The sequence below is a fragment of the Misgurnus anguillicaudatus genome, chromosome 4 (assembly GCF_027580225.2).
Source record: "Misgurnus anguillicaudatus chromosome 4, ASM2758022v2, whole genome shotgun sequence".
Classification (NCBI taxonomy): Eukaryota; Metazoa; Chordata; class Actinopteri; order Cypriniformes; family Cobitidae; genus Misgurnus; species Misgurnus anguillicaudatus.
In genome coordinates this window covers 17,216,215-17,239,346 of record NC_073340.2, presented here as the reverse complement: position 1 = coordinate 17,239,346, position 23,132 = coordinate 17,216,215, and the positions used below count along the sequence as shown (strand labels likewise).

Genomic DNA, 23,132 nt, shown 5'->3' with positions numbered 1-23,132 from the left:
TGCTGCGTGACAGGGTGTAAAGCTAACAGCCTTTAATAAGACAAATGTGGATCGCCAATTGTTCCCTCCAGTGGGCACAGTAATAGTAGCACTATAAAAGTTGCCTGTATCCAGTTTTGTGTATTTAAACGCTCGTTTTTTGGGTTCGAAAGCATATAAAAACTTATTTCTGGCTTGTTATCTGTTACTGTACACTACACAGCAGTTTTTGTTAAGCCAGAAATAAAAAGGAAGCACGCCCCCGGTAGGCGTGGATTTCAGAGGCGTTGCGCTCTGTCTCTATTGGCCATGTTGAATCCAAAGTTCAGACAATTTTTTAACAGTCTACTCTACACAGTTTGAGTCGCGCAGGCGAAACAGGTAACGTTATTTGTATTTTTAATACTTTAAATACTATAATGAGCATATGAAAATATACAAGCTAATATAATATAAAAACAAACGTTTTGTCTAAAAACTATTTAAAAGAATAGTTACAGACTTCCACTTCCTTAAAAGCCGTCAGACCATTAAAAACGAAACCGGAAGTAAGGCACACTTTAGTCCCACTGAAACAAAAATATTTGTTCTCAGTCATAAGCGATGTAATAAACCCTTAACTGGTTTAAAAGAATGTAATGTCCAGACTTGAATTAAACTTTATCTGCTTTCTCGTAAACCTCGTCTTCCTGTACACGCGTCATTGCTTACGTCACACACAGCGACACACGTATCACTCCAACAGGAGAATTTGGTATTGTTTTATCTTGTTTCGGGGAACCTTGTGTTTTATCCCGTGTCTTATCAGCATTCTATGTCATTGGCAGTGCACTCACATGATGTGGGTTATTTACAGATGTTGTTATTGATGGTTTCCCTGCCGGCATGCCCTGGAAGTGGCACCTGTTGCTGCATAACATACCTCCTTGCTCTGTCTCCACTAAATACGATCGTGGTGTGACACTCCCCTTCATGACAGTTGCTTTTGTTAGCCAGGATTTTTGAGTGTCCAATTTAGTGAGGACCTGATCCCCTGGATATATGAGAGGTAGGGTTTTCACACCATGACTCTGGTTGTTTTAATGAGCTTGTTCCCTTTTCTTGGCTGCATCATTCTGCCTAATGACTTTTGTGTTTGGCCATTTAGGTAACAGATTTCTGTTAAGGGTGGGTAACGTTGTTCGGATCTTGCGACCCATCAGGAGTTCTGCTGGGCTGGCACCTGTACTGCTGCACGGAGTGGATCTGTAACACATCAGTGCTAGGAGGGGATCTTTTTGCTTTAGAATTCTCTTGGCTATTTGCACAGCTCTTTCAGCATGCCCATTCCCCTGTGGGTGATGTGGGCTGGAGGTTATGTGTTTGAAATCGAGCTCGTGAGCCAGCTCATTGAATTCTGCACTGGTAAATTGTGGTCCGTTATCACTGACCACCTCCTCAGCTATACCATAGCGGGCAAAAGTAGCTTTCAGTTTGTGTACTACTTGTGTAGTGGTAGTTGTGGGCATGTGCAGTACCTCAATAAAGTGTGAGTAGTAGTCTAAAATGACTAAATAGGCTTGCTTGTTGTGTTCACAGAGATCGATTCCAATCCTGGTCTTTCGGGAAGTGGTGTGGAAATGAGTGGTTCTCTGGGCTGTGCTCTTCTTATTTCTTGGCAGGGCTGGCAAGACATAACTTTACATTTAATTTGAGATGATATGCCGGGCCACCATACAGACTTATTCGCTCTATCCCGGCATTTGCTCAGGCCCTGATGCCCGTCGTGTATGCGGTCTATAATTTCTGCTCTTTGGTTGTTTGGTATGACCATTTTGTGACCCCGTGTGACAATTCCATCTTGTATTGACAGTTCATTTCTCACCGGAAAAAAGTCTCTGGCCATTGGGTGTACCCTGGCTATGTGTGTAGGCCAGCCTGACTTAATGTATGTGATTACCTTTTGCAGGATTTTATCTTCGGCAGTGCTGGACTTGATAACGTCCATCTTTTGCTTTGAAGCTGGCATGCTGTCAAGAATAGACGCCACATAGCACTCCACTTCCGAGTGGGTGTCGTTACAGTCCAGTACATCATCTGAGGGGCTCCTGGACAGGGTGTCAGCAACTATGAGGGTTTTTCCAGGTGCATATTCAGCAGTAGGGTTGAATCTCATTAATCGCATCAGCAGCCTTTGGCAACGGAGCGGAACCATGTCCAGGTCCTTGGCGTTTATCAGAGGTATCAATGGCTTGTGGTCGCTGATCAGCATGAACTCATTTAGACCGTAGAGGTATTTCTCAAATCTTTCACATGACCAGACAGCGGCCAAACACTCTATCTCTATTTGAGCGTATCTGGTTTCAGCTTCGCTCAGACGTCTGGAGCAGTAGGCCACTGGTCTCCAGTCCTTGTCGTGCTGCTGCATCAGTACGCCACCACTTTCATAGCTGCTTGCGTCTGCCGACACCCTGGTTGGTTTCCTTGCATCATAGAATGCCAGTGTAGGTGACGACACGAGAAGTCTTTTGATCTCCTGAAAAGCTGCTTGTTGAGCTGGACCCCATGTCGATGTAGATTTGGTTTCAGCAGATCATAGAGCGGCCGTCCCACGTCTGCTATATTGGGAACGTATCTGCCCAGATAATTTACCATCCCGAGAATTCTTTTTAACCCTTGGACATTATCAGGTAGAGGCAGTTTATTAATAGCCGATACCTTGGCTGCATCTGGTCACACCCCTTCTACGCTGATTTCATGGCCCAGGAAGTGTAGCTTTTCTTGCCTCATTTTACACTTTTCCATGTTCAGCCTCAGGCCAGCTGACTGTAGTCATTCCAACACTGACCGTAGTCGCTGGTTATGCTCAGCCAAGTCTTTTCCATGAACAATAATATCATCCATGTAGACCTCCACCCCTTCCAGGCTTTCTAGTGTTTCCATCATTTTCCTTTGGAAAATTTCAGGAGCCCTGGAAATTCCGAAAGGTAAACGTTTAAAACAGTACCTGGCGAAAGGGGTGATGAAGGTTGTAAGTTTTTGACTGTCTTTGTCCAGCGGTATCTGCCAAAATCCTGCAGCCGCGTCGAGTGTGGAAAACACTGTTGCTCCATTAAGCTTTGCTGTGATCTCCTCTGCAGTGGGTAAGACAAACCTTTCTCTCTTGACAGCTTTGTTAAACTTTCTGAGGTCACCACAAATGCGTATCTGTCCAGACTTTTTGGGAGCGGGCACTATTGGTGCTCTGTTACTCTTCCTATAATGCCCTCTGCTTCCATCCTATCCAGTTCCTCCTTCACAGGTTTCATAAGGGGTATTGGAATTCTGCGTAGGGCATATACTGCATAGGGCTCTGCATTCTCTTGTAATGTAATTTTTACTAGTTGAGTTTTAAGCAAGCCGACCTGCATTACTGCGCTGTGCACTTCTTGAATTCTTTTTACCAACCCCATCTGCTCAGCTACTGATCTGCTTAGTAGGTTGCTAGTGGTCTCTCCTCTGATGACAAACACTGTGAATGAGTACCGGTTATTTCTGAATTCGGTGTGTGCTGTGAACTGGCCAATACAGTTTAGGCGGCCTCCTGGGCTATTTAGTACAGTCTTAGCAGTGAGCAGTCTTTTCTCAGGCTTAAGCATTTTAAAAGCTGCTTCAGTCATGATGCACACATCTGCACCGGTGTCTATTTTAAAATCCACCTGTGTGTTATCAATTTCTAACTGCACAGTCCATTCATTGTTTGAATTTGTGCTATTAACTGAGCCCAGAAAGTGATAATCATACTGTGTTCACAGTCTCTTACTTTACTTACCACTTTGCTCTTGCACATCTTTTCCCAGTGTCCTGTTTTCCTACACTTTTTGCAGGTGGATTTCAGTGCTGGACAGTCTGCTTTTTTGTGCATTTCCTTTCCACATCTGCCGCATACTTTCTCTCTATCGTTGTCTCTGTAGTGGTGTTTAAACTTTGGCCCTGGGGCATGTTGCCTCCGTTGTGTGTGTCGTTTGTGTGCTAACTCCTGAACAGCCCATGCACTCTCTCCCTGCGCGCTAAAGGCTGGGGTATACCTTTTTTCCACGTCCGCGCAGCTTTTCGAGTATACTCCCCGCGGCTACACGCGGATGGCCGCGTTCTACACTATACGCAATACAAATGATTTCTTATTCAAATTATTAGTCTAACAGGCTGTCAGGGCAGCACTGATTTGGAGACATTTACAGTACATTAAAACATTAGGATAGGTGAAGAAAAGTAGAGAGCCGGTTAGATCTTTGCGTGGCAAAGTAACTGATCCACCATTGCAAACACAGTTTAGAACAAACAACAAGACAACAAAGAACAGGAATCAAACAAACATGCTCCAGGGCTTTCTGTTCTTGGAAGAAGTAAAAGTTAAAGAAGAAAAACGATAGTGTTTGTGCAAATGCTGTCTATTTCCTTTGGATAATTGTTTATAGTGGAAACCCACTTTTATAGAGGGTATGCATAAACGTCACTTTTCCACGTGACCACGCTGGAACTTGCCCTGATGAGTGGCAAACGTTCAACAAAATTGCTGGTTTTCATAGCGGCTGCTGCGAAAATGCCAGTAAAACTGACTATTATCAGCTTAAATTGAATTAAGTTGGATTTGATTGCAGAGGTGGACAATACTTAGTTACATTTTCCAAGCATCTGTGCTGATTTCACACTGTATACAAATGCTGCCGCTCTGTCTTTTGCCACTCAGTGGGAGTAACCGCAGTTACTTTCGCCGTAACGTGCATGCCCTCTATTGTAAAATAGATGAGGAAAAAGAGACGTTGGTATAAACATGGCCTCTTTTATATTTAAAAACTGTCTAACACCAGTCTCTTTTGCAGAGCCTTGAGGAAAGAGAGGGACAACACTAAGAGTCATTCATCATTTCTGCAGCAGCGATGTTATATTTTATCCCAGAATATGTGGATAAACTGTTACCATATTCTTCTTTCAACTGTTCTACGTCTAATCATCAACATCAGTCTCTGTATAGCAGCTTGTTATAATGGAGAGTATGAAATAAATGGTCAGTGCTGTCCAATGTGTGATGCAGGTGAGTCCATTTAATAATCTAAGATGAATTTAAATTGATTGTGACACTTGGCATTTATTTCAACCAGGAATTTTTTTTAGGAAGCCCCCACCCAATAATCAAAATAGCAATTAAACCCCCGTCACCAAAAATTATACGATTAGTGGTTAATGAAAACATACTGCTGACCCTTTAACCAAACCAAATCTACGCCCATGATCTCACTGTCAAGGTCCACGCTACATTTTACTTCCAATTTTTCTTAATGTGGTCATGTAATTAAATCACTTAATTGATATAGTCTGACATCTGTAATATCAAATTATCTGTAATATCTGTTACACCTAGTAATTGGAATTTCTTATTTTTACCTTTAAGTAACTTGAATGATATCTGGATGTTTTAATAATAATAATAGTGACTATCCTACTGTCTCCTTATTACGTCCCAGGGACTGACCAAACCAAACTGCCAAACACTAAGTGAGCATTGCTGATATGTAAATTAAAATGTTACATTTGAATAATTGTTACAATTGCAGTTTAACATTGCAAGAGCCAAATGTTAATAGTTCAACAATATGAACATTCCACAAAAAAGTGCTAGTGTAAATAATCAACACGTGTATTTTTGTATAGCACTAACCGTAATGGGAGCTCTTAAACGTCTTGTGTTTATAACTGTTGAACTTTCATAAATTGTTACATTTCAAGTATTCACAACATATAGCCAGTCTTCTCCTAATTAGGGATGCATCGAAATGAAAATCCTTGTCTGAAACCAAAAAAGAGGAAACCAAGGCCGAAAACCGAAACAAAATTAGGGAAAGCACCGAAATAAAAATTCTTGCCCGAAACCGAAAAAGAGAAAACCAAGGCCAAAAACCAAAACTCACGGTTTGGATCACATTACAGTTTTTGAGGCAAAAAAGGGGTGGGAAAAATCTAATAACAAAGAAAGAAATTACAAACATTTATAAAAAAGAACAAAGTTGCACATTAAGTAAGGTCTAAAATTAGCATTGGGTACAGAAATCGAATTAAATGAATAATAACACTGTCTTTATTGTATAAATTAAATATAATTATTATTTTTTAGAGCTACTGAAGTGATTTTCTCTTTGTCTTGGGTTGTTTAACATTAATGACACAGACTTAAGTAGGTTAATTGAGGTTACTATCTCTTTAAGACCAAATAAGCCCAGACTGGTTTCTGACTGTAATCTATACATACGCACTTAAGACATAAACAAATGTTTTCATTAGAAAAAGAATACTGTCGAGATCGTTTATTTGTATGTGCCCTGTCAATAACAGAAAGATTTAATGTTTGTTTGGTTTTTGAAACGCGTCTCTCCATGTATGCACAACTGGGTACACTTAAACGCCCGCGCACACACAGACGGAGTTCGAACTCAAAACGGCGCAGCATAAACAGTCGCTCCACATAAACACATTATGTTGTTTTTCAGTGCTCTATTCGTCAAATGTATTTTAATGGATTATCATTTGAGACATAGTAGCGCAACTCTCTCTAAAGTTTACACATAAAAAGTTCTGATATTTGAAGGGCATAGGGATGATCACGTCTGCCTGGAGCTGGCCCGGACACATTCAACCGCATGTGCGTCTGTGCGTACAGAAAACTGTTCACTTTAGCGCCTTTTGCGGTTAAATTGTTTTAAAATTACTTGAATGTTAACATTTGCAAGCCTTCGAAACACGTGCAATGATAAACTTTCCCTACTTAAATTTGCGTTATTAATCAGCGAATCGCGTGCAAGCTGACCCGTACTGATTCACGACCTCGGGAGCTAGGGAACACCGCAGACATGTTGCTTCAGACAAGCCTGTGCAGGTCGCGGTTTCTGTTTGCGTCACACAACATTTAAAATTGCACTTCGTGTTTTTTTTTTTAAATATATTTTAAAGATGTATAAGCTAAACTGCCTTTCCATTGTACAATACATTTGGACACGACTGTCGGAGTTTGCCCCCTAGTGGCAGTCAGATTAAAATTGTAGTTTAATCATAAATCCGTGTCAACATGGAAGCTCATTCCAGCACAAGAGCCTTTAATCTACGAATATATTTATACCTAATTTACTTATCAGTAATCAATCGTTTTTAAAGGATTTAAGTGTTATAGATAAAGGTAAACAAAAAAGGATTAATAATTTTCACCTTGCACACAGTGTTTTGATTGAGACATACTGAAATGCATCACTTTCAGTCGGCGTGTCACATGCGGTGTAGTTGCACATCCAAAGCTCAAATTGGATCTGAAATTTTTACATCCGCAGATGGTTGGCCCCTACGCAGCCCTTTTTTGATTTATTTCCGGTTTAATAGCCATTATTTGTCATGTACAGTGGAAAGGCAGCTTTAAAGTAACCACGCTGATTTAAATCAGACAAGGATGACCGGCAGGCTGGATAAAGATTGGAGGGCTGCATTTGGCCCGCAGGCCGCCAGTTGACTAGCCCTGAGCTATAGCATTTAAATAATCATTAAAAAGTTGCAGATTTTTACTGTTTGACAAAAGCTTCAGCTGCAAAGTCTTTGAACAGTGTGTTATGTTGGTGTTTTATCATGTACAGTATATATGCAGCTTGACTCCAATCTAACACTTTTATTTTTTAGGAAACCGAGTTTTATTGCACTGTGATAAGTCCAGACGCACAACATGTATATCATGTATTAAAGACACTTACACTGACTCCTCTAACGGATTATCCAAGTGTCTGCAATGTTTTGTCTGTGATTTAAGTAAGTAAAAGTACACTTTACAATTCTTAAAATACAACTTTTCAGAAGTGTCATTGCCAATTCTGTGTTTACTTTCTTTTCACTTTCTCTTGAAAGGTAATGGCCTGAGAGTAAAGAAAGCATGTACAGTGACATCAGATACAGTGTGTGAGCCTCTGCCAGGTCATTACTGTATAGACGTAAAGGGGAAAAGCTGTTTACAGGCCAGAAAGCATAAAACCTGCTCACCTGGACAGTATATCAACCAGACCGGTTAGTGTTATCATCAATGCTGGATTTGTGAAAATGTACAGGTTGTTTATGAGTTAATAGCTTACTTTGAATAAACAGGCAATCTTTCTACTGTAATTGTAGTAAAAATGTAGGGCTATACAGGTGCTTTTTTATAGCTCAGTGGTAGAGTAGTGCATTAGTAGGCAAAAGGTGAAGGGTTCGAACCCAGGGAACACAAATACAAATAAAAAAAAAATGTCGACCTTGTAATGCATTGTAAGTTGCTTTGAAAAAAAGCATCTGTCAAATGTATATATGTAAATGTAAGATGTACATAAATATTCCTTAATTTATTTGTATAGTGCATATTGCTCCAAAACCGACCATTGTTCAGAAGGTTTCATGATGTCAACATGACAGACTCTTTACTAACTGTGACTGTTACATCAGCCATCTTATAAAACAAACTGATTATGATTATGGAGAAGCACTAACAGTATTAGTTAATTTTTAAGTAACGAGTTATGTAAGAAATAATTGATGATGGGCTGTTGAATTATTCGAAAATAACGCACACCCAAGGTGGTAATGCGAAGCACTATTTTAAAATAATAATAAAAATAAGTCAATTAGTCCACTTATACCACGATTACCAGAAACATTGCTCTGGTGGTTATTTTAAGACACTTGACAGGTCAGGTGTAACATTTTTCAACCAATCAGAATAAAGCATTCAACAGTCCAGTGGTATAAGACGACATTGGGTCTTATTCAATAAGCATGCGAACACATTTGTGCATGAGATGTGCGTACTTATGTTTTCATGAACAAATCTTGATTCAACAAAAACTTTCGTATCAAAATTTCTTCTAAATGTACGCAAAATTTTAACAAAACCTAAAACAATTCGTACGCTATAATCAAATACTAGGCTATAATTATAAAGTTTATAATGATGTTGATATATAAAATTTAGTGTATATTTTCTGTATTACATCCATCCTCACTTTTTAAATCTATATGAAAGCGTCTGCTTAATGCCTAATACGTTATGTAAATGTAATGAGAAGTCCAAATGTTAATCACTTGATCTCCTGTCTGTTTTATTTTACAGATGCGCGTCTCTGTCATATTAATTAAATGTCATATTTGTTAACGCATCCAATACTTATTTAACGTTACTTTGGTGGACACACAGCATGGCTCCCAAAACCTCCCAAATTAAAAATGCAAAGCAAAACAGAAGTTTACCGATAATAAATAGAAAAAAAGTATGTAATTATTAGTGTATGAGACCCAATAACTGGTTGTTGAAAGGGGATTCAATGAAGATTTACAATTGAGATTTAGCCAAAGGATTTAGTTTTATGAAATTGAAAAACATTTGACATATTGTAAGGAGTGTTACTTTTGTTACATGAAAATAAATCTCTTTTTAGGAACAGAATTTCAAAATACGGAGTGTGCAGACTGCCCTGCTGGTTCATATTCAGATGGTACACTCTGCAAACTACACACAAAGTAATTACAATTTATTTTATTTTCAATGTTGACTTTCCACATGCTTAAAAATAACAATGTATAACACTTAAAATGAATCATTATTATTTGTCATATCAAAGCTTGTTATTGTTTTACACACAGACTTGAAGATCAATTTTTTTTTCTCTTTAACAGTTGTGAATCTCTTGGAAAAATAGCAATTAAACCAGGAACAGAAAAAGATGATGTCGAGTGTAGTGATAATGGACCATCTTATATACTGCCTTTGATTCTTACTTTGTGTGGAGTTACTGTGTTGTGCGTGTTGGCTGTCATCACTGTATTTATTGTAAAGAAAAAAAAACAGAGAACGCCAATGTCATTGAATCCAGAAGTTATCGTTCATCTTAACACGAGGGAATTAAATGAAGATTAACATTCACGCGCTCCTTATGATCTCCGTATGACGGATTATAAGCAAACACTGATTTTTACACTCTGTTATTATATGACTGTTAAATCTTGGAGGCTGTGCTTCCAGTTGCTTTAATTCTTCCAAGGCTACGTTGATGTGGACGGCTTTTAAAAAGCAGTCTAGAGCATTAACTTGTCAAACTGACGCGTCTTTGTTTACAAACGTTTGTAAACAATTTCACAAGAACAACCAGCATATCATTCGAAAGGTCTAAGGGTTTACTTGTGATATCCGAGCACTGTCTTATTAAATAAATGTGTAGCATTCGCAGTGCATTAATTTGTGCAAGGACTGCAAACGAGACCATGGAAAATCATAACGTATTTAAAATTGCATGTGAGTCCTAATTCCATCCGGTCTCATGTTTGTAAATTATTTTTGCCAAGCATTCCCAGTATGACATCAATGTGCATTTGTAGTCTACAAAAGTAACCAATCTGAGAAATATTGATTTAAATCTCCATTGTTTACATCAGAGAACCATCCGCCATTGTTGCTTTTCAATACAATATGCATGCAGCGCTGTACAACTGTGTTAAAACTCCATAGTGTTAACAATTGTTGTCAATTGGTTATCAATTTCTTACCTACCAATAAAATGGTTATCAATTTCTCACACATATCAAAATAATGGTTAGTCATTTCTCTGATTAACATTTAAAGTTGTAAATAGAAAATATCTGCTAAAGTTGACTTTTTTTAAGGATTTTTTTACCCAAAATATTTTGTGTAAATATGTAAAAAATTTTTGTAAAATAAAAAATCATAAAACATCATTTATTTGGTGTGTGTGTGTTATTTTAAAAAACATTTAAAAACTGAAAATAATGAAGATTTGCTAGATGTGGTACATCTAAATTGCACTATTACATTTTTTTTATACTACTTGGGTGTTTTGAGGCCTCCCAGTGGACATTTTTGAAAATCTTCAAAGCTTACAGGAACCTTATTTTTATAAAATCATATTTAAATTTGAAACATAGATTGGTCAGACATGTGCTCTTAAGTCTATGTTATTTTAGGTTGGTATGGCACATTTAATATGACATTATTAATGAAATAAAATCATGTTTAATGTTAATACTTTTTTTCACCAAACTTTAGTGTCTATAACTTTTTGCTTTTTTACATATCTGAATTCTGATTGTGTCTATAGGTCAAAGGGTTAAGAAACTACAACTATTTTAGTGTGGGCATGTCAATTTCATGATTTGGCCTGAAAACGGCTGTTGGTTTTTTTAACAGGTTAATATTAAACCTTATCTTCCACTAATGCTGAATTATCTTGGAAAGATAAGCATTTATTACCTTTTGGCTGTCATTTAAGAAAATTCTGTAAAAACTGAATCTTTACTACAACAGACTTAAGTCTAAAATACTTCATGATGATTTAAGATTTGTGTATTGTATGTGGTATGTTTTATTTGTGTTCAGAGGTGTCAAGTAATGAAGTACAAATACTTTGTTATCTTACTTAAGTAGAAATTTGGGGTATCTGATGGTCTCGGAAAGACACGTGACCTGTGGAAAGTCCCGCCCTCTCTTCTACGCAGCATCTGAAGTTTGCAAAGTATTTATTATTCCTCTCTCCAGAAACAACTCGCGTGCATTTTTGTTTATAATAAGACTACAAAGGAGCGCGTGAACGCACAGTTCTATGCTGGTGAATGATGTCAGCTTCAGAGTGGATATTTGACGAACTCCCTGATCTCTGCTTTAATACAGTTTTTAGACATTTCTCATCGTGATTGTTTATATGCATTTAAAACCCGCATTTTGAGGAGCTGAACGATATATCTTGTTGGGATGACCCGTGGGTATTTTCGTTTATTATAGCTCAAATGAGCACGTGACGCGATATTCTTTTATGCTGCTGAATGATCTCCGTTTCAACGCAGTAAATGACAAGCTAACTTACCTGATTCTGCTTCAGTCCCGTCTGCTGACATTTCTCGTCGTGAATGTTGTTAATTCCTTATTTTAAAGAGTTGAACCAACTTCATGTTGCCATGACACGCGCGTCCTCACTACGGCATGTGCGTTTATGCGTCTCATTTATCATTTCCTGATTACTGCGTCAATCTAGTTTGCAACATTTCTCGTGGTGAATGTTTGCATGTTATCTCTCGTTGTAAGGAGCTGAACCATAACTTGTGTTGTGATGACGCGCATTATGGTGAGCCAGCCAAGATAGTCAACATTACCCAAAACTCTTATGGCGGTATGACGAGCAGAGTGGTCCATGGAGGGAAGCTTACGGAGAACTTCGAAGTGAGAACCAGGGTTCGTCAGGGATGCCTGTTCTCGCCATTTCTCTTCTTGCTAGCCATTGATTGGATAATGAAGACTACAACGGAACATACAAAAACAGGAATCCAGTGGACAACATTTACACAACTCGACGATCTGGATTTTGCGGATGACTTGGCCTTGCTATCCCACACCCGACAGCAGATGCAAGACAAGATAAATAGCATAGCTGCCACCTTAGCTCAAGTAGCTCTGAACATTAATAAACATAAGACAAAGATCCTCAAGGTAAATAACATCAAAAACAACCCAGTCCTGTTGGACAGAGAAGCGCTAGAAGAAGTAGAGGCCTTCACCTACCTGGGCAGTGTCATCGATAAGCAGGGTGGAACAGACGCTGACGTCAAGGCACAAATACGTAAAGCAAGAGCAGCCTTCCTACAGCTGAGGAACATCTGGAGCTCGAAGGAACTGGGCCTAAGGACAAAGGTCAGGCTGTTCAATACCAGTGTCAAGACGGTCCTTCTCTATGGTGCAGAGACATGGAGGAAAACAGTGGCGACGATTAAGAAAGTTCAGACCTTTATGAATTCCTGTATGAGAAAAATCCTTCAGATCTGCTGGCCAAATATCATCAGCAACCATGACCTTTGGCAAAAAAACAATCAGCTTCCTGCAGAAGATGAGACGCTGGAGATGGATTGGCCACACGCGCCGCAAGCCAGCTTCCAATATCACCAGGCAAGCACTCAACTGGAACCCCCCAGGCAAGAGAAAAAGAGGAAGGCCAAGAAATACATGGCGCCAAGATTTGGCAGCTGATACCAAAGAATTTGGATATACCTGGAGTCAGCTGGAGAGAAAAGCCCAAGACAGACAGGGATGCCTGGAGAGCTCTTGTCGGCGGCTTATGCCCAGGAGGGGTAGCAGGCATAAGTAAGTAAGAAAGAATGAGATGTTTTAATCTATATAGTTATGTATATTATATTGCATTTCTGTCAAGAGATCCTTCTAAAAGTTACACATTGCACATTTAAATGCTGTTAATAAAGTTGAACTAACAATAACCAATACTTCTACAATATTTATTAATTTTAGCTCATGTAAATTTCAACATCAACTAGGATGTTTTCAAAATTAAAAGTTGTGTGTGTTAACATTAGTTAATGCACAATGAACTAACACAACTGTATAGGCATTAAGTAATACACTCTAAGAAAGGATGTGTTAATTTTAACACATTGTTTTGTGTTAAACTATTTAACACATTATGTGTTATTTTAAAGGATAATTCCAGTATTTAACACTTTGAGTCTCCTTTCTGGTTTGTTTTGGATGAACTACAGTGATGGACACAGAAATTTTGACAATGGGTCGTGTCTTGAGTTAATGCAGAGCTTTTGCCAAGCAGGAAGTGCGCTTCACGCTTCCGCTCTATAGGTGGCGCAGACAGACCAACATCCATAGCCAACAGCCACCAAACGGCACCAGTGTGGAAGAGATCGCCTTGAACGTAAAGCGCGCTTCCTGCTTTGGCATTCACGCTAATAGTGTTGTAAATAACGTTCAGTTTCTTGCAAAAACTGATTGATTTGCTTCACAAGATGTCAATATGTCACACGGAGTTATGGGGGATTGCTGTTGTATTGGATATATATGCTTTAGCTCTTAAAGTGTCCGGATCTGTTGACTTGCATGACGGAGCACCGGGGTTTCTGCAAAATATCTTCTTTATTGTTCTGCCGATGAAAAAAACATATTGGATGGTGTAACTGTTATAAATAAACTTGATTTTGAAAGTATGCTACCGTTTTATTACAGTTTGTTGGACTACGTTCATTCATGCTTCAGACTCAAATATAGAGCGGAAGTATATACGCGGTTGTGAGGTATCTGAAAAAATAGTTCCACTATAGCAAATAACACGGATTGAAATCATACATTGCGCCAATATTTGTTTTTAATCATCAACGAACACCACGAACCACTCGGTGAGTAGTACAGTTTTGAAAATGAACGTTAAGTGTTGTTTTAATGACATGTTTGTGCATGGCCATTGACTTCCATTCTGAAGCAGTCAAGAGACGCTTCTAAATGAGTCGAAAAGTCAAGACTCGACCCATTGTCAAAATTTCTGTGTCCATCACTGTAGTTCATCCAAAACAAACCAGAAATGAGACTCAAAGTGTTAAATACCGGAATTATCCTTTAACTTAAACTGTAGCCTACTGAATAACTGAAACACCCAGGCTGTTTCTCAATTCCAAGAACGCAAAGAACGGACTTGCGTCCTCGTGGAGATCGGTCTTGCCAGGCGACCTTGGAAGAACGAACTCGGAAGTTTTGCCGCAATGACTTCTGGGGCGTAAAGCGATTTCAGCAAGTCTGCACTCGATGCATCCTCGATATCAAGAACACATCCGGGTATTTTCATGCGTCCTCTGTCCTTGCGTTCTTGAGAATTGGAATGAACTTCGACCGTAAATGATGACGTAGAGCGAGGACACGAGGACGCAAGATCGCTGAAGAACGCATATTGAGAAACAGCCATCCACTCTCTCCCACACACCTGAAGTAAATAATGCGCTTTAATTTGACACTCGCCCCTCCCCCACATCTCTCACGGAGTTTCACCGAGCAGCAGCAGTCAGAACACAGACGCTAACAGGTAAGCACTGCAAACTCATTCATCCTCTTTAAAGCATCTTTAAACTTTAAAAACATGCTGTTTGTCTTCATTTTAATACTGACTCGGTTACAGTAATTTGTGTAATGTTGGACATACGACGAGACAACGTGACATTGACACAGCAATATTGCCTGAGACTCATTTTTATCAGCAGATTAATGTACACCACAGTTCTGTAAGTGGAAAATTAATTCATATTTATGTGTTCTTCTTTTTCTGTAAGGACTAACTTTAAAGGAACAGTATGTAAGAAATGTATATCAATTAATCATAAAATGGCCCTGATATGTCAATAGACATTAAGAAATCATTTTAATTTCAAATACTTATATCACTGACAACAGTGGTCCGGCCAGGATATTGTCATTTAAAAAGTGGAGTTGCAGCCCTCAACTGATGTTTATGTTGTCATGTTGTGTATTGGCCACCAGTTGTGTGCTTGCAGTACAAGTTTTAGCTACACAAGTTTTGTGATTGCAATACCAGTTTTGGCCACAATCCTACACACTGTTCCTTTAACTGACAGTCTGTCTGTTCTCAACCAAACGGCCATTCAAGACCTTAAGGTAATGTTACCACATTTATTCATTCATTCATTATGTTTTGAGTACACCACAGTTGTAGACAATTTATTAATATTTGTGTGTTTTCTGACTGTTTAGCACAAACGTTTCCCGTGCAAGTTTGAATCTCTCTCAGTAAGGACTAACTGACTGGCTTTCTGTTCTCAACCAAATGGTCATTCCTACTTGTAAAAACCTTTTAAAGGTAACATTACCACATTTATTAATTCATTTGTTGAGTACACCACAGTTCTTTCAATGGAAATTTAATTAATATTTGTGTGTGTTTTCTTACTGTTTAGCACAAACGTTTCCTGCGCAAGTTTGAATTTCTCTGAGTGAGTACATCCGGCCCTTTACTCATAAAATGTTACCACATTTATTCATTTATTTATTATGTTGTGAGTATACTACAGTTCTGTAAGTGAAAAGTAATTCATATTTTGTGTGTTTACTCCCAGGTTAATTATGGATCTTTACCATTGAGGAGACTGCCTGACTGACTGTTCTTCACCAACCATCATTAACTAACAAAAACTTTAAAGGTAGCACATTTATTTATTATGTTGTTAGTATACCACAGTTCTGTTAGAGGAACATTTATTAATATTTTTGTTTTTTCTCACAGGTAAGTATGAACGCGTCTAGAGTTTTCGATCTTTACCATTGAGGAGGCTGACTGACTATCATCTATTACTACAAGTGGACCTATTCATTTACTCATTATGCTGTGAGTACACCACAGTTTTATCAGTAAAACAATAATGTTTGTTGCTTTCACTGCTTGGCATAGACAAATGTGACCCTGTGTAATTTGGAAATGTCTTGGGAAAAGTGTACATCTTAATGTTTAAATGTCATTTGAATTAAGGAACAGTACACTGATTTATTAAAAGTGTACAATACAAATCTAAGTATAATACACTCAAAAAATGATTCAAGCCCTTCTTAGAGATGACACATTAAAATTGTGTTCAATGAATTAAAAATACCTAATTAAGAGCAATAAGTATATATATTTAATTAGTCTAACACAAAATAAATATGTACTATAATTTATTGATTTCTTTTTAATTGCGTTAACACAATTAGTTTGAGTCTGGGTTCTGGAAAAATAATTTCCCAGCATGCTTGGCATGCAACTGCTTTTGGAGAGTAATTTTTTAAATTAAGTGATATTTTATGCATTTTTAGGTAAAGAGAAAGACTTAATAGCGTTTAATGTCCATTTATCTTATTGATTTAGAAGCGTTTGTGTTATATTTTTTCAAATTGTTTGGTTACCATCGTGCAGAAGAGTGGCACTTGTGGTTAGGTTGTGGATGTGACATATTTCTTTCAATGAGCACTGTGTTAATGCCTGTTTGGACATCAGTCTCTTCTGACATGCTCATCCAAAGTATCATATTTTATTATTATTAGCATGCTAACATATGCTTATGCTAATTAGTATGATATAAAAATGTTTTATATAAAATAACAGAATTGAGTTAGTCAGACTACACTACATTGAGTTATTCAGACTACACTACATTGAGTTATTCAAACTACACTAAATTGAGTTGAGTCAACTAATCGAGTATTGCCATTTACTTTAAATTGAGTTGGACTAACTCAATATATTTTTATTGTGTAAAGCAGTTTTTTATGAGTTAGGGGTACACATTCATATTGGATGGAAATCCTGCCCACAATGAATCATTTTTTTGAGTGTAGTGTAAAATAGTGTAAATCTAATATTAGTTTTAATGTGAATTTGGATTGAACCGCACACTTTTGTTTTATGTCTAAAAAAATGTTTGTAAAATAAATGATTGTTCAATAAACTGTAATAATTTTACAATTTTCTGTCATTTTTTATACTAATGTTTTACTGAAATTTTACATTTCCTATAGTAAGTTTACCATTAATTGCTGTAGTATTTTAATACAGTTCACTTTATTATAGAATGGTCCAAAAATACTATAGTATTTGCTAGAGTAATTTTACATCATTTCCTATAGTTACATTACTATAGGAATTATAGTACTTTTAATACAGTTTACTGTAGTACATTTACTATAGTATGGTTCAAAAACACTATAGTATTTACTAGAGTAATTTTACTACATCTTTCTATGGTAATTTTAGTATAATATACTATAGTATTTTTTCATTTGGGTTGGGACACAGCTTGTGTGTTTCAGTTATTCAGTACAGTTTAAGTTAAGTTTTAATGTATTAATTATTTGGTAATAAGTTATGGTAAATCATTTGCAGTTTTTGAGTTCATATCACAGTTTTTATTAAGTGAAAATAAAAAAAGTTATATAAGCATAATATTAAGAGCAGTATAAGGAGAGATTCATCAAAATAGTAATTTCCTATGTCACTACACATTTTAGTAGATTGGATCTTTTTTAGTGAAGAAAAAAAATATTTAAAGTAATTTATAAACCAGACAAAGGAAGGCTTAGAACACCTCCACTTTCAGTAATGAATATGATATTTACCCGTAAGAATAATCATATTGACCAAATCTGATATTGATGAATCTATATTGTCAAAAATGTGTTACAGTTTGATAGTAGGGATATTATCCACCTTACATGACAGCCAATTATGTATCTCAGACCAGAAGCTGTTAGATACGGGATAAGTTAAATAAACTCATTTCGTTTAGTGACTTACACTGTCAGGTTTTACAGTGTATAGTATACTACAATACACTATGGTTTACTGTAGTAAGAACTAAAGTCTATGGTACTTACTACAGTTTATCAGTTTAGTTAATACTATGGTATACTATCATTTACTACAATACACTATAGTTTACTGTAGTAAGAACTAAAGTGTACTTCAGTTTATCACTTTACTGTAGTCAATACTATGGTATGTATAGTAAATACTATAATATACTATAGTATACTACAATACACTATAGCTTACTGTAGTAAGAACTAAAGTATACTATGGTCTTTACTACAGATTATCAGTTTACTATAGTTAATACTATGGTATGTGTAGTAAATACTATAATATACTTTAATTTACAACAGTTTACTACAGTTTACTATAGTAAATACTAAAGTATACTACAGTATTTTTTCATGTGTAGTGTATTTGTATAGTGCATATTGCTCCAAAACTGATTATGGAGAAGCACTAACAGTATTAGTCCATTGTGAAGTCACAAGTTATGTCATGAATAATTGACAACGGGTCAATTAACGGGTAATGCGGCGCAACGCGAAGTGGAGTGCTGTTACACCATGGGTGTGCATATTTTCAAAAAATTTAAAGTACCGTAGTCAATTATTTCACATATATCACGGTTACCAGAAACATTGCTCTGGTGGTTATTTTAAGACATTTGACAGGTCAGGTGTAAAAAATTTTAACCAATCAGAATAAAGCATTCAACAGTCCAGTGGTATAATAAGGCAATATCTGCTTGTTAAAAGGGAATTCAATGAGGATTTAGAATTGAGATTTAGCCAAAACATTTTACATATTGTAAGGAGTGTTACTTTTGTTACATGAAAATAAATCTCTTTTTAGGAACAGAATTTCAAAATATGACGTGTGCAGACTGCCCTGCTGGTTCATATTCAGATGGTACACTTTGCAAACTACACACAAAGTAATTACAATTTATTTTATTTTTCAATGTTGACTTTCCACATGCTTAAAAATAACAATGTATAACACTTAAAATTAATCATTATTATTTGTCATATCAAAGCTTGTTATTGTTTTACACAAGGACATAAAGATAATTTTTTCTCTCTTTAACAGCTGTGAATCTCTTGGGAAAATAGCAATTAAACCAGGAACAGAAAAAGATGATGCTGAGTGTAGTGATAATGGACCATCTTATATACTGCCTTTGATTCTTACTTTGTTTGGAGTTACTGTGGTGGCTGTCATCATCATCATTGTATTTATTGTCAAGAAAAAAAACAATGCCGTAAGGGGCGTGCCGTAGAGAGAACGCCCACGTCATTGAATCAAGAAGTTATGGGGGAATCACATTCACACGCACTTTATGATCCCCTTATGACGGATTATAAGCAAACACTCTGATTTTTGCACTGTTGCCTCTCTGTTATTACTGTATATGACTGTTAAATCTTGGAGGCGGTGCTTCCAGTTGCTGCTTCAATACTTCCAAGGCTACGGAGATGTGAACGATTTTACAAAGCAGAGCATTACAGTTTTTCTCGGTTGCTTAAACACATTTATTGAAACTATGCCTCATATTCTCAAAACAGTAAACACAATATCATAACGCTTTACACAATTCTCCAAACATCATATTTTCAGGTCAAAATGAAGCTCTACACTCAAAACCATTCACTCTTACTGAAAAACCAAACTTTTCCCTCAGACAACACACACAAGCTTTCAAAAACACACACACTACAACATAGTCATAGTGCAATAAATTCAAACAACAATATATCCAAAACTGGTAAGTTGCTTGTGGTTCTCCCCCTCAAAAACCTTTTCACATGACCAAAAAATACACAATCAATGTATGCATTAGCACATTTGATGCATTTCTTTATTCCAGTATCATAGTCCAGCAGTGTATGCTCACTACTGTAAAGTTACTGTACAGAGCAGTCTTACTGTAAGTACATCTATTGTTTTCCTCCCTGAAGGCTCTAAAGGTGAGGCGACAGTGAGGCGACTCAAATTAGGCTTTACTGGTTTCTCAGCCTCCCTCATAGTCATACCATACACAAGGACATGGTCAGCTAGAGTGGCTCGAATTTCATCTGAGACTGCTTGTCACCTGGCCCTTCGTCTCCCTCCTCCTCTTCCTCCTCCTCCTTCACCACGTCCTCCTCCTTTCCCTCCTCTTCTGCCTCCTCCTTTCCCTCACCTTCTTCCTCTCCCTCCTTCTCCTCAACCTGTTTCTTCATCATGTCCTCTTCCTCCTTCACCACGTCCTCTTTCTTTCCCTCCTCCTCTTCCTTCTCCTCGACCTATTCCTTCATTTCTCTGTGGATCCATTGTTCCAAAGCTCAGTGAACTAATTCAGGCCCTTTTATCTATCTATTGAAGGATCTGATTGATCGATGTTTGTTAAATTTTGACTCTTAGTGTTTCCACCTTGGAAATTGTTTGCTAATTGAGCCTAAGCTGTGCTGCCTTGAGTGAAAAGTATTGAATGCTAGTGCTTTCCATGGTGTAAGCACTAAGAAATGTAGGGATTTGTGTGTCGAGTTTTGAAGTAACCGTTCACCAAATCTGACTGATGTGTTAAAGCAGGGGAGTAGTGTTTATAGTTCCGCAAAATGATTGTGCTTCTTGAATAAATGTCATTATGGTTTTGAAATTTTAGTTCAAAAGCCTAGTTATAGTGTTTTAGCAATTGAGAAAAACTGTAATATTAAACCTTATCTTTCACTAATGCTGACATACTCTTGGTGTCATGAGTCTGTTCTGTGTTCCCCTGTGTATGTCTCTTATTTTGAAGTTCTGTCTGTGTCTGCCATGTTTTGTAGTTCTTTTGTTTCATTGGTTTGTGTGCTGATTGTTCCCCCATGTGTTTCTCATTTCCCAGTTTATTTAACTCCAGTTTTTGCCTTGTCTGATGTCGGTGATTGTTAATTGTAACGTTCTTGCTGTCTCTGTGTTCACCCATGCCTGTTTCTGGATTGTGTTTTGTATTTGTTCGTTTGGATTTCTTTTATAAAATATATACTGCACTTTGATCCTCCGCCTCTGACTGTTTTATTTAAGCAACATAATTTTCACTTGGAAAGATAAGCACCCTATTTTATTACCTTTTGGCTGTCATTTAAGAAAATTCTGTAAAACTGAATCTTTACTACAACAGACTTAAGGTGGAAATACTTGATGATTTGAGATTTGTGTATTGTATGTGGTATGTTTTATGTCTGTTATTAATAATATAAATATAAAAATATACCAATGATCGTTTTCAGTGATTCTTTTCTTCACCCTAAATTAATGTTTTGATTGTTGTGAACATGTATGAACTATTAACAAAGTATATATTCCTAAAAAAAAGTAAAGTGATGTGGTATGTCAGGTATTATTATCATTTTTACTGGTGTAAAGCAGGTGTGAGTAACACTTTTTTTTTTTAAAGCTGTCAACCAGTGAGTAATCATGCTAAGGATGAAACATAAAACTTCAAGGCTGTCCTAAAGGCTGATTTATCTTTTGGTATAGGAGATCAAATAATATCAGCTTCTGATATAAATTAAACATATTAAACTAAAGATACTGTTGTTAGATTTGAAACAAAATAGTAACTAATGCTGAATGCTGTGACATATAAGATAATATTTATTATGTGAACAAAACGTGGTTCTGGTTCTAATAATGAACCGTTGATTTTGACAATACATTCATAGAAGTGCAGGTAACGTCTTTAAAAGGCGTTTAGTCCATTTATGTATTGAATTAAAAGAATAATAAATTAAATGTGTTAGTGTTGTAGTTAGTACAGTAGCTTCTGTGGATATAAAGTAGTATACTGGAGCAAAACTCTTTAGTCTTCCTGTAAAAAAGCAGTTTAGCAGTAGATTTATAGTTCTATACTGTAGGTGTAGTAAGATAAAAGACTTTTAGATGTAAGTGGGTAATTTACATAACAATGCCTTACCAGTGATCAACAACATTTGTTTGTGTATGTCTCTTTTGAAACAGAGAAGACTTGCCCACTAACCCTACTGAATAATCCAGCAAGACCAGCATAAGCTGGTGAGCTGGTTTTATCTGGTCTCCCAGCTTGGTTTTAGCTGGTTTTTCTAGTGTAGGAAGCTGGTTTTGCTGGTGTAGCAAGCTGGTCTAGCTGTGTTTTGGTCACTTTTTAAGCTGGTCTAGCTGGACATAGCTGGTCAGGCTGAAAGAGCAGCTGACCCACCAGCATGACCAGCTATGTCAGGCAGGGAGGACCAGCGTAAACCAGCTAGTGTCACCTTAAACCAGCTACCAGCTAATGCTGGTCTTAGCTGGATTTTTTAGTAGGGAAGTCATACTTCATTCTTAAAAATAAAGGTGCTTCACGATGTCATTGAAAAACCTTTTCTGTTTAACATGTTCTTTAATGCACATTTAACATCTGTTTTACAAAAGGTTCTTTCAGGTGAAAAATAATTATAAATTACAATTAATCCAAACTTAAAAGTTTATATTTCATTGTATTTAATAATTATTTAGTGTTTTAATATTTAAGTACACTATATTTAAAACTACTGCTTACAAATATTTCTCCTTTTTCTGTAATTAACCGAGTCCATATGATTATTTGTTTGCTCTGCTTTAACCCAAGCAGCATCTCTGTTTTGGCAGAGAAGATATTGGCAGTTTATTGACTCGAGGCTTGCCGTGCTGAGTTTTGTTGTAGAAACAGTGCAAACAGAAAAAGAAAGGCCAATCTATATTCAGTCAACAAAAAGACAAACACTATACACCCGTTCTTACAGCCTACGATTATATTATTGAGTAAAATTTGCAACGTACGTACATTGTTTTTAACAATGTGCTGCGTTGCCGCACGCCAAAATAAACCGTGTTGATTAACGAGATGTGAACGTAGCACAGGAAGTGAAAGTAACTTGGGGTGCAGTTAGATGTACCCCCACTGGCTTTGTTACTGATCACTTGAAGATAAGATAAATGTTTGGAGATAAACACAGAAAAGATTTATTAAAAGAA

The 23,132-nt window shown here is 37.0% G+C and overlaps 1 protein-coding gene and 1 long non-coding RNA gene across 5 annotated transcripts; both read left to right on the top strand.

Annotated features, from left to right (window-relative positions):
• Positions 1-215: 215 nt before the first annotated feature.
• Positions 216-21,157, top strand: LOC129420722 (tumor necrosis factor receptor superfamily member 14-like). 4 transcript variants are annotated; one of them, XM_073866827.1, is made up of 6 exons: positions 216-360; positions 4,821-5,032; positions 7,654-7,779; positions 7,876-8,031; positions 18,993-19,074; positions 19,230-21,157. In XM_073866827.1, exons 2-6 carry the CDS (start codon positions 4,900-4,902, stop codon positions 19,417-19,419), a joined length of 687 nt encoding a protein of 228 aa, XP_073722928.1. In that variant the 5' UTR covers positions 216-360; positions 4,821-4,899; the 3' UTR covers positions 19,420-21,157. The 4 variants fall into 4 exon arrangements, with proteins under 4 accessions (XP_073722928.1, XP_073722927.1, XP_073722930.1 ...); XM_073866826.1 differs by lacking the exon at positions 18,993-19,074 and adding an exon at positions 9,432-9,513 and having other exon boundaries at positions 217-360; XM_073866829.1 differs by lacking the exons at positions 18,993-19,074; positions 19,230-21,157 and adding exons at positions 9,432-9,488; positions 9,670-9,916 and having other exon boundaries at positions 218-360.
• On the top strand, positions 14,616-16,274 carry LOC141363637 (uncharacterized). The gene is made up of 5 exons (XR_012369116.1): positions 14,616-15,454; positions 15,551-15,656; positions 15,754-15,789; positions 15,913-15,996; positions 16,080-16,274. It is a non-coding gene; the product is annotated as an uncharacterized lncRNA (long non-coding RNA).
• Positions 21,158-23,132: the final 1,975 nt, after the last annotated feature.